At 41.0% G+C, this 11,122-nt stretch overlaps 1 protein-coding gene across 1 annotated transcript; it reads left to right on the top strand.

The window, feature by feature from the left end:
• The first annotated feature begins 2,512 nt into the window (after positions 1–2,512).
• manf (mesencephalic astrocyte-derived neurotrophic factor) lies at positions 2,513–11,042 on the top strand. The gene is made up of 4 exons (XM_034165902.1): positions 2,513–2,687; positions 6,562–6,689; positions 8,346–8,487; positions 10,922–11,042. The coding sequence occupies exons 1-4, from the start codon at positions 2,606–2,608 to the stop codon at positions 11,011–11,013; spliced, it is 444 nt and encodes a 147-aa protein (XP_034021793.1). The 5' UTR covers positions 2,513–2,605; the 3' UTR covers positions 11,014–11,042.
• Positions 11,043–11,122: the final 80 nt, after the last annotated feature.

Below are 11,122 nucleotides of genomic sequence, written 5' to 3'. Positions count from 1 at the left end.
TCTCCGATTGTTCTGTCTGAGTTATTTTCATTAGTTACTTCATCCAAACCATCAACATGTTTATTAGACCCCATTCCTACCAGGCTGCTCAAGGAAGCCCTACCATTATTTAATGCTTTGATCTTAAATATGATCAATCTATCTTTGTAGTTGGCTATGTACCACAGGCTTTTAAGGTGGCAGTAATTAAACCATTACTTAAAAAGCCATCACTTGACCCTGCTATCTTAGCTAATTATAGGCCAATCTCCAACCTTCCTTTTCTCTCAAAATTCTTGAAAGGGTAGTTGTAAAACAGCTAACTGATCATCTGCAGAGGAATGGTCTATTTGAAGAGTTTCAGTCAGGTTTTAGAATTCATCATAGTACAGAAACAGCATTAATGAAGGTTACAAATGATCTTCTTATGGCCTCGGACAGTGGACTCATCTCTGTGCTTGTTCTGTTAGACCTCAGTGCTGCTTTTGATACTGTTGACCATAAAATTTTATTACAGAGATTAGAGCATGCCATAGGTATTAAAGGCACTGCGCTGCGGTGGTTTGAATCATATTTGTCTAATAGATTACAATTTGTTCATGTAAATGGGGAATCTTCTTCACAGACTAAAGTTAATTATGGAGTTCCACAAGGTTCTGTGCTAGGACCAATTTTATTCACTTTATACATGCTTCCCTTAGGCAGTATTATTAGACGGTATTGCTTAAATTTTCATTGTTACGCAGATGATACCCAGCTTTATCTATCCATGAAGCCAGAGGACACACACCAATTAGCTAAACTGCAGGATTGTTTTACAGACATAAAGACATGGATGACCTCTAATTTCCTGCTTTTAAACTCAGATAAAACTGAAGTTATTGTACTTGGCCCCACAAATCTTAGAAACATGGTGTCTAACCAGATCCTTACTCTGGATGGCATTACCCTGACCTCTAGTAATACTGTGAGAAATCTTGGAGTCATTATTGATCAGGATATGTCATTCAATGCGCATATTAAACAAATATGTAGGACTGCTTTTTTGCATTTACGCAATATCTCTAAAATCAGGAAGGTCTTGTCTCAGAGTGAGGCTGAAAAACTAATTCATGCATTTATTTCCTCTAGGCTGGACTATTGTAATTCATTATTATCAGGTTGTCCTAAAAGTTCCCTAAAAAGCCTTCAGTTAATTCAAAATGCTGCAGCTAGAGTACTGACGGGGACTAGAAGGAGAGAGCATATCTCACCCATATTGGCCTCTCTTCATTGGCTTCCTGTTAATTCTAGAATAGAATTTAAAATTCTTCTTCTTACTTATAAGGTTTTGAATAATCAGGTCCCATCTTATCTTAGGGACCTCGTAGTACCATATCACCCCAATAGAGCGCTTCGCTCTCAGACTGCAGGCTTACTTGTAGTTCCTAGGGTTTGTAAGAGTAGAATGGGAGGCAGAGCCTTCAGCTTTCAGGCTCCTCTCCTGTGGAACCAGCTCCCAATTCAGATCAGGGAGACAGACACCCTCTCTACTTTTAAGATTAGGCTTAAAACTTTCCTTTTTGCTAAGCTTATAGTTAGGGCTGGATCAGGTGACCCTGAACCATCCCTTAGTTATGCTGCTATAGACGTAGACTGCTGGGGGGTTCCCATGATGCACTGTTTCTTTCTCTTTTTGCTCTGTATGCACCACTCTGCATTTAATCATTAGTGATCGATCTCTGCTCCCCTCCACAGCATGTCTTTTTCCTGGTTCTCTCCCTCAGCCCCAACCAGTCCCAGCAGAAGACTGCCCCTCCCTGAACCTGGTTCTGCTGGAGGTTTCTTCCTGTTAAAAGGGAGTTTTTCCTTCCCACTGTAGCCAAGTGCTTGCGAACAGGGGGTCGTTTTGACCGTTGGGGTTTTACATAATTATTGTATGGCCTTGCCTTACAATATAAAGCGCCTTGGGGCAACTGTTTGTTGTGATTTGGCGCTATATAAAAAAATTGATTGATTGATTGATAATGGACCCAAAAGAAAGCCTTGTGGTGCACCACATTATGCTTTTGTGGACTGACAAAGTGCCTTCAGTGAATACTGCTTGTTTCCTGTTCATGCTACTTCATTAGTGACTCTTCCTCTTGATTTAACTGATTTTAGGAACTTGAGGAATGAATCAATGTTGTTTTGTAACAGGTAAAGATGAGTGTTGTCTTCATAAATTTAGCCTTAACAAACAAACAAACAAACACAAAGGATAAAATAAAATAAAAAATACACAATAATTATGTCCAATTTTATGTCTTAATAACACACCAAAAAAATAATGCTGTCATAATCTGTGGCTTTGTAACACATGCACATTTATTTCTGGCCCGCAAATTGAGTCTCACCCAATCAAAGTGCGCCAACTGGACGTTGCTCCCAGAATGTGGTTTTTCATCCAATCAGAGGATGTTGCGTGGATGAGAACAGGAAAAGTAAGGCTTCTCAACCAATCGGCGTAGTATGACGTGACACTCGGAAGCTCGTACACAGTTTTACCGGCGTTTGTAGCGTGCAGTAGCTTTCAGCGTGTGTGAGTGTTTACTTTATTTAGACGGAACGTGGTAAGTAAGTTTTGTTTCTTGTTTTTTAAAGCGACATGTTGTGTGTCGGCGGGCTGTCGGTGGCTCTGGCTCTTGCTTTGGTGCCTGCTGAAGCGCTCAAAGAAGGAGAATGTGAAGGTAGGTTTGTCTGCTAGCTTCAGTTAGCCGCGTGGCTAACATGCCTGGCTTCACATAATGAAAACTTCTTAATGTTTTATGTCCTGTATGATACGCTATTATAGCCTTATGTTTTAGTTTAAAGGACGAGGGCAGGTGAAATACTTTACAGATCACAACCTGGAGTGGATTGTAGGCTTAAAGGTATTACTCACGTATAATCATATACTAACATAACCTCAGTAGCCACAAAAATAGACACACCTGTTTTTAATATCAACCTGACAGTCCTGCGATAAAATACTTCATAAAGCTGTATTTGACTGTTCATTATAAAATGTAACTAACTCGTACACATCTGAAAGTGCCTTGTGTCCACAGTCGTATATCAAAACCAGCCAGACTGAAAGAAGCAGGAGCCGAAAATATTGCAGGAGTGTGCAGGATCCCTAAAACAATGCTGGTGTACCGTGGTCAGGGCTTAATTTGAGGAGGAGCAAGCCGGAGCGCGCTCCGGAACATCTGACGTTGGCTCCGCCAGCTATTTATACTGGATCCGTGATCCGCCACCTCTCGAGTAACTATATATATATATATATATATATATATATATATATAAAATCACAGCTATTGCTCTCACTGACAGTCACACCGCCGCCCTCCTGTCTGCTGTGCGGAATTGCGCCAAATCTGGCAACAGGTCCAGAGGCTACGCTCGCTGTTTTGATCCGGATGTTGACCGTAGCCGCAGAGCTCCGTGGCCACCGAGAAAGGACTTGGATTCTTTGCAGGTCCTGCATCCGTACCCCCGGAGGCAGTGAGTGAAGGGAGAGCCGCGCATTGTGTTCTGTGTGTGTCTGTTTATAATCTCGCACAGAAGAAAAAAGAGTGTTTACACAAGACAGAAAAGTGAGAAAATGCCTGTTTGAGAAAAGTGTGTAGTGAGGGGTTTTACAGCCTTAAAACATCTATAATAAGTGTAAAAAAAAATAGCGCTACTTCGCAGATTTAATGCCGCGTTCACACCGGGCGCGATCAAATGCTACAAATTTGCGGGAGTCGCGTGGCGACGGACGCGCCTCCTTTGCCTGTGTCTGGGTGACGGCCGCTTTCAGCGGTCCTTCTGCCTCTACGGGACCCAGTTTGAGGATCAACTGTCCCGTTCACGCGCGCACGTGTAAACAATTAAAAAAAAAAACGCTGCAGCTCGCTCCTCCCCAAAAAAACTGCCATAATTGTTTAGAAACCAGTACCATTTGTTTTATTATACATCTGTGTAGTTAATTAATAAAATATTCTCCACACAGACGATTCGCTCGCGTGCGCACGTAAAAAAAAAAAAAAAAAAAAAAAACTCCGCTCCCCCTGCTGTGGTGCTGCTGCTCGCTCCAAAAACTCTGTCATGATTGTGAAATAAAGGACAAAAGAGACTAGTCCTGCTCACAGGCTGCTACCAGATACAGGACATGTTCACATCTTCAGTCAAACTCTAGACATCTCCACGTCACTACATATTCAGTCCCTGATTGGTCATCGCGGCGCGACGAGATTAAACGAAAAAGTTCAGATTTTTCAACATGGGGAGGAGGGCGACGTGACGTGACGCAATATCGCGCCACAAACGCACAAAACGCTCAAAATCGCTTCACTCGCGTCGCGCTGCATGACTTGGCGCCAAAACGCGTCCTTACATAGGGATTACATGGCAACCTGTGGCTGCAGTCGCTCGTGTCGCTCCCGGTGTGAACGCGGAGAACGTAACTCCCGCGATAAACGAGGGACCACTGTACATCATTAAACAGGAATTTGTACTCTATCCGCATTTGGTGTGACTAGTGTTATTAGGCCTACAGTACATGCCCAGTTTATTTTCGGTGTGGTGCACAGCGTTGTTCGCAAGCCCCCCCTTCTTTTTTTCTGCACCGGAGCCACCCATCCTCTGCGCTCCGGGACCTCCCACTTTACAAATTAAGCACTGACCGTGGTGGCTGCTATTTCACTGTATTGTTACTAAGCCATATACAGTATATATAAAAAAACAAAACTGTCAAGAGGGGGAATAAATGTAAGTGTAAAGATGATTGTACGGGTTGCCGCGGAGCCATGTCACCTCCGGCGAAGTGGCCAATCTGATGGTGAGAATTTGTACTTCGGTGACTGGCTGCCCGATGAAAACCACCTCGGGCTGCATTGATTCTAACCTTTTATTGTGGGCCGTCTAAGGCACACCTGTGCACTAATCATGGTGTCTAATCAGCATCTTGATATGGCACACCTGTGAGGTGGGATGGATTATCTCAGCAAAGGAGAAGTGCTCACTGTCACAGATTTAGACTGGTTTGTGAAAAATATTTGAGGGAAATGGTGATAATGTGTATGTGGAAAAAGTTTTAGATCTTTGAGTTCATCTCATACAAAATGGGAGCAAAACCAAGTGTTGCGTTTATATTTTTGTTGAGTGTAATACCAGTGAAGAGATTGGACAAACAGAAAAATGTGATAAATACTTAGTTATGAAAGGCATTGACTTTTATTTAAAAATAAGGCTTAATCAGTATTAAAATGTCTTCTAAAAATGCAAAGACATGGGAAGTAAGATTGTTTTCTAATGACATTGCAATTTTAGAATATCAAAATAAATGGCAATATCTTTTCTGTTTATTATAATTCAGTGAAAGCCTCTTGAAACACTACCCAAAGTGAGATAGTGGAACTAAGAAATCTCTTATGCACAGAACAGACTCCTTCAACTCCAGAGATGTAACTTGCGTGATGTGTGGACGTGCAAATTTATTAAAATTGTTTTTTGGGGGGGGGGGGAAGTGTTGCAGCCTGGCGTTAAACCATATTTTATGTTACAAATAAATAATTTGCGCTACTTTGTCCCTCACCCCCTGCCATTATTTACGCAGTGCAGTCGAACGTTTGGATACACTTTTCCCACTCAATCGAATGAATTGTTTTTTCATTACCAATTTGTGTATTTTTCTTTTATATACTTAAGTCTGCAAAGTTCAGCAAATACTACAGAGGAAAAAAAATGACTGCCATAGTTCCAGCTTCACATATTCAAATGACTTATTTTACACAAGCAACCATCCAAAAAACAGATAGTCAATTTGTATGTTTTTACATCAGGCAAATGTTGCGGCAAATCCTTGAGGTGATCGAAGTGCTTAAAGTTTGGCATTCTATTTGATAATGTTATTAAGGGAATTGTCAGATATGGAAATCTTGAGGTTTTTGGTGACTGAAAGAATTGTTTGGGCTGCAAATAATGTGAAATGTTTATTTTTGAAAATTCTCAACACATGAATGTGTGCGCTACTATGTTGAATGGTATTAAATGTGTCGCAACTTCTGAAGGCGAGTGACACTATTAAAAATTATTATTATAATTTTGGACTAGAAATTGGATAGTATCAGTTAAGTAATAGGTACAACACATTGATTTCAAAAGTACTAGGTTTTTGTACCTTTTTTTTTTTTTTAATTGAGGCTGTTTTACTTTACATCTTACAGTTTTCCTTGTGGGGAAAAATTACTTGACCTAACCCCATGGTTAATTAAATGTTGGCTAAATAGCCAAAGTATTTTAAATATCTGACCAGGATGTTACTGATAAAGTGTGTTAATACCTTGAACAAATATACTTTAAAAAAAAGCTAAATTTGACTGGGTACGCTTTAACATTTTTATTTATTTATTTATTTTTGCATCTATTTGCAGTTCATGTTGTTGTAATATAGTGTTTTTTGCCTGCAGTGCCCAACCAGCTATTGCAAACATTCCCCTCCCCCACCACACACACACACACCTGTGAACAGTGAAACTTCATCCAGTAATTGCGTCAGAATGTATTTACATTTCTTTTTTTCTCCCCACCCCTTCCCAGTATGTGTAACCTTTCTTGGGAAGTTTTACGAGTCGCTTAAAGCAAATAACGTGAACTTCAACAATGCAGACATCGAGACAGCCATCCTAAAGGCCTGCAAGGATGCCAAAGGCAAAGAAAACCGCTTTGTAAGTAGCCTCCTCACTCAGTGGGGAAAAGGATACCTTTAAAAAGTTTAAACAGTTTACGTGTTGAGGGGAGGAACTGGTTTTGAAGCATTTTGGTTTGATCCTTGAGATTTGTGCACAGTCCTGTTGGATCACACTCTGCCACAACATGCTGAAGTTGCAAGCCATTCATAAAGAGCACAAATTGCAGACAGTCAGCTTTGGTTTGAGGGGATGTGCATATAAATCAAGGGAATAAAGCTGAAATTACAGCAACATTTGAATGTGACAGTCTAAAGCTGTTAATTAAATTGGAATCTGTTGTTAAATGTTAATATGAAACAAGTCCATAGTAGGTCAAAATAAACACAAAAATCCTTCAGAGGAAGTAAAAATATTGTGTGATCAGATCAACCATTCAGCACATTAAGAACAGAGACGGCACAGAGTACTGATACGAGTTAAACGCTAACATCTTGGTCCCACCGAATAATAATCCATGAATAATGAGCCACACGTGGGCGTGTCAGGGATTATTTGAAGAATGATCCACGTTTTAAGATATCGCATATCTGCTACTAAGGTGCCTCTCTGTACCTCTCATGTGCCACGTATCAGCCTCTAGTGAGCTACCGACCTATCATATGAGTCCCGTCCAACCTCAAATGGCTCATGTCGCCACATATGATCCACGTCAAGCCACATTTGATCCATGTAGCGCCATGTAACGTGACGTTGGTGCACGTTTAGGCATGGTTTCGGTCCAAACCTCCAGCCCTTCCACACTTGCTCCCTCTAAAGTGTGGGTTTTCAATTCACAGCATCCATTCAAGATGTTGTCACACAGTCCAGCCGGTGTGCGCCAGGCTACTGTTCACCTGTGTTCCAGTCATTAAATGCACCAGACCAGCTAGAACCGAACCACGGCTTCTTGGACAGTTGCCTCCGCACTTCTTCTCGCTGGCTCTATTTCTTCTGCAGCTTTACAGCTGTTTTGACACCATGATGCAGTTTTTGACTTTGTGCTCGTCTGTTAGTGCAAAATCGCTCTTTTACGAGCTTGCATTCTCTGTAAAATGCTTAAGTGCCAGTCATTGCATCAGAGTACGCCTTATCTGATCCATAACAAGATGTTAAATCTATCATAACTATCATCTATCTATCACTTTTACTGCAACTTATAAAGAAGGAATGAACATGCAACTGTTTTATGAGACCGAGGGGAAAAAGCTCCAAATGTCTTGTGATTCAGAAGCAACTAGAGGTGTTTTCAACATCTAAGCTCTGGCAGAATATGATTAATCTGCTACAAAATAATTACTTTATATACATTGCACAAAGCAGGTGGGATTGTAGTGTGCAAGAGGGCTGAGGCAAATTGGCCTGTCCTGTCCTCATAGCTGCCAGGGTTAGTAGCTCCTCGTAGTACCTCGTACACAAACTGTCCCACGCTGTTGTTGCTAAATTTTGAACTTCTTGAAATTTGCGCAACGCTCGGCGATGAGCCTCATTAGCTGAATATTCTGCCTCTAAGAGCCGCTATTCTCCCACGATTGTTGAATAACTGGACTCGTACCAGAAAAACATGCTACGTGGCTCATTAATCATCCTTCATTACTCGGTGGGACCAGGGCTTAAGACTTGAGTCACAGCTGCTTCTGTCCACCTGCTCTCCAGTGTTACTACATCGGGGCAACAAGTGACGCGGCCACCAAGATAATCAACGAGGTGTCAAAGCCTCTCAGCTTCCACGTCCCGGTGGAGAGGATCTGTGAGAAACTCAAGAAAAGGGACAGTCAGATCTGCGAGTTAAAATATGGTATGTATGTGAAAGAAGGAAGCCTATTTCAGCTCTTTACTACTTTATCTTCTCATCCTTGTGTACTTCAAGCTATTTTTTGAGTGAAGTGTACTTGTGTATATCTAAATATGCAGCTTTTGTTTTCATCTTCATAATATAAACCCACAACATGCTGCCTGTCTTCCACCTTAAATGACTAATGGTTCAATAACTTGTTAGTTTCACAGATGAAAGTGAGATGGCTGTAAAATTAATTTTCACAATCTGAAACTGGCTGCAGAAATACCTATCTTCGTCACCGGAGACTAATTTATAACAGACATTTAAATATTAAAATGTGTCTCCCATAAATAAATATATTTCACAGGTTTGATGAAATGTCAAGAGTTTTGAAAGGTTCCGACATTATGCAGAGAAGAGTAGTTATGGTGGCCAGGCACACACATTGTGATCCAGTTCATGGATGTCGCTGTGACACAGCAGCATATTGCAGAATAACAGTACACACATTAGTGTTTGCCCCTGTGGTCTGTTTAGTGGAGCAGACGATGATAGCGAAAGCTGCACAGCAAGTTGGTCTCATCTGTAGTCCACGTAGAGTTCTGGAGTGATTGGGGGGGGGGGGGGGGGGGGGTGATAACAAAGCCATATTTTTTTTACATTTATATTACCTCTTTACAAAACCATTCTTTCTAAACATCCAAAACTGTAGACCCTACAAACGCAAAACAAAAACACCCACACATCCATGAAAGCAGTTAATCAGATCCCATAGTTTATAAGGATCCAACATCTATATTGTAATAGCCAAGTGGCCTGTGTGTGTGGGGGGGGGGGCTTCGATCACAGAAACTGGGAAGAACTGACATTTGCCGTTTGGTATGCTTATGTGTTTTGGGTCAAGGGTGATTGCTGCGACAACAAAGTTGATAGGGCTAATATTTTTGGAGAAATTGGTGGTATTGGCTAATAACAGTGGACATTGTGCTGCAATGCACCATGGAAGTTCAGGGTTTTGTGGTTTTAAATGTTGTTGTGGCTAATTGTAGTGAAGAACTTGCTAACAGATGGTCCGGTTGTTAGCTGGTAAGCTTTCAGTCTGCATTTTTCCGATGCTGTTTAGATATTTATAGAGTATGTTCATGTCTGACTTGGTTTTTCTAATTGTGTTTTTAGCTTTCTGGTTTGTAACGAATGTGATACGTGTTCCAGACCGATTGTCATGGTAATGATCTGATATGGAAAATATCGGGCTGGAAATCACCAGTCAGTGCGCGCGTAGCGTCGTAGCCATATAATAATACTGTGTACATGATCAGAAGAATCTGAACAACTTATAAATACCTAAGACAGTAAATTAACATTAAGTAGTGAACCAGAAATAAAAGGGTTGAATTCTTCAAAAGGTTGTTGAGCTCTGAGGTTCTAAAAACATTCTGGACTCAAACACCATTCTAACTAAATAAGAAACTTTGCAAAATGTGTTACCACCCTTGAAAAATGTGAGCTACCTATTTATAAACACTACCAAATCTAGAGCTCATGGATCCCCACGGGCCAACACGCTAGTAAGAAATGGCTCTTCCTGTCGGTGTGTGCGCCGGTAGTATTTATTGCACAGTGTGATTGATGGGCTTTGTATGGTTTTAATTTGTGTGCCAAATTGAGTGAGACATTATTCTGTTTGTGTAGAAAAACAAACTTGCATTCAAGGAGTTGCATGCATATGCCTGCTCCAGACATAACTTTCAGGATTTTTCTGAAATTAGTAGTAGTATATATAAAAGCATCTTCTTAGCTGCCAAAATAAGGCTTAAAATGGGTCTAATTTTGCCTAAAGCCAGGAGCTCTGACGGTGAAGCCCCAGGCCTCTGACTAATCTTCTGGATGACTGCCGTGTGCACGCCTTTAAAATCGGGTCCTTTCAAGGTGCACAGATTCTGTCTTGCGGTTGTTTTCTTTGGGATTTCAACAACAGAAAAATTCCGTCTCCATCTTGCACAAATTCTTTGTGAAAGTTTGGGCTTTATATAATTGTGGCCAAGAAGAGTAATAATAATACTACTTGCCTAATCATAATTTTTATTATCATTCCAAAAAGTAACATGAAATATCACAATCTGAGTCTATATTCCACTGATTTACAACTCGTGCCGACATTCAAACTCTTCAACCAAGTGAGTCCGAACACAAAATTGCATGTAAAATATTTTGTGTTGTAGCAGGTGAAGACAGCCAGTGTAACTTGGAAATTTTCTAAAACTTTGCACAAGTTTACATTTTTACACATTATGAACAATGGTTAAGACTTAAGTATATGACATAATACAAGATATACACAACAGTAAATAGTTTGAGAAATTAGCATTTACACTTGAATTTCCGGTTTTATTAAAGCATTGGCCCTGACAAAGTGGGGTAACTTTCTGATCACTACTTGCTGTTCCTGTAGACAAACAGTTGGATCTGAGCACAGTCGACCTGAAAAAGCTGAAGGTGAAGGACCTGAAGAAGATCCTGGAGGAGTGGGGCGAGTCCCTGTAAGGCTGCGCCGAGAAGACAGACTTCATCCGTAAATCACAGAGCTCATGCCGAGTACCCCCTGCAGCTGCCAAGCACGGACAGAACTGTAACGGGAAACGAGCGGACGCAA

Source organism: Thalassophryne amazonica, chromosome 3 (genome assembly GCF_902500255.1).
Source record: "Thalassophryne amazonica chromosome 3, fThaAma1.1, whole genome shotgun sequence".
Classification (NCBI taxonomy): Eukaryota; Metazoa; Chordata; class Actinopteri; order Batrachoidiformes; family Batrachoididae; genus Thalassophryne; species Thalassophryne amazonica.
Note: the sequence above shows the minus strand (reverse complement) of the source record. Positions and strands in the feature narration are given on the sequence as shown.

Coding starts and splice junctions, on each gene's coding strand:
- manf (XM_034165902.1), top strand. CDS start 2,606: ATGTTGTGTGTCGGCGGGCTGTCGGTGGCTCTGGCTCTTGCTTTGGTG. Junction 2,688..6,561: donor CAAAGAAGGAGAATGTGAAG/GTAGGTTTGTCT, acceptor ACCCCTTCCCAG/TATGTGTAACCTTTCTTGGG. Junction 8,488..10,921: donor GATCTGCGAGTTAAAATATG/GTATGTATGTGA, acceptor CTGTTCCTGTAG/ACAAACAGTTGGATCTGAGC.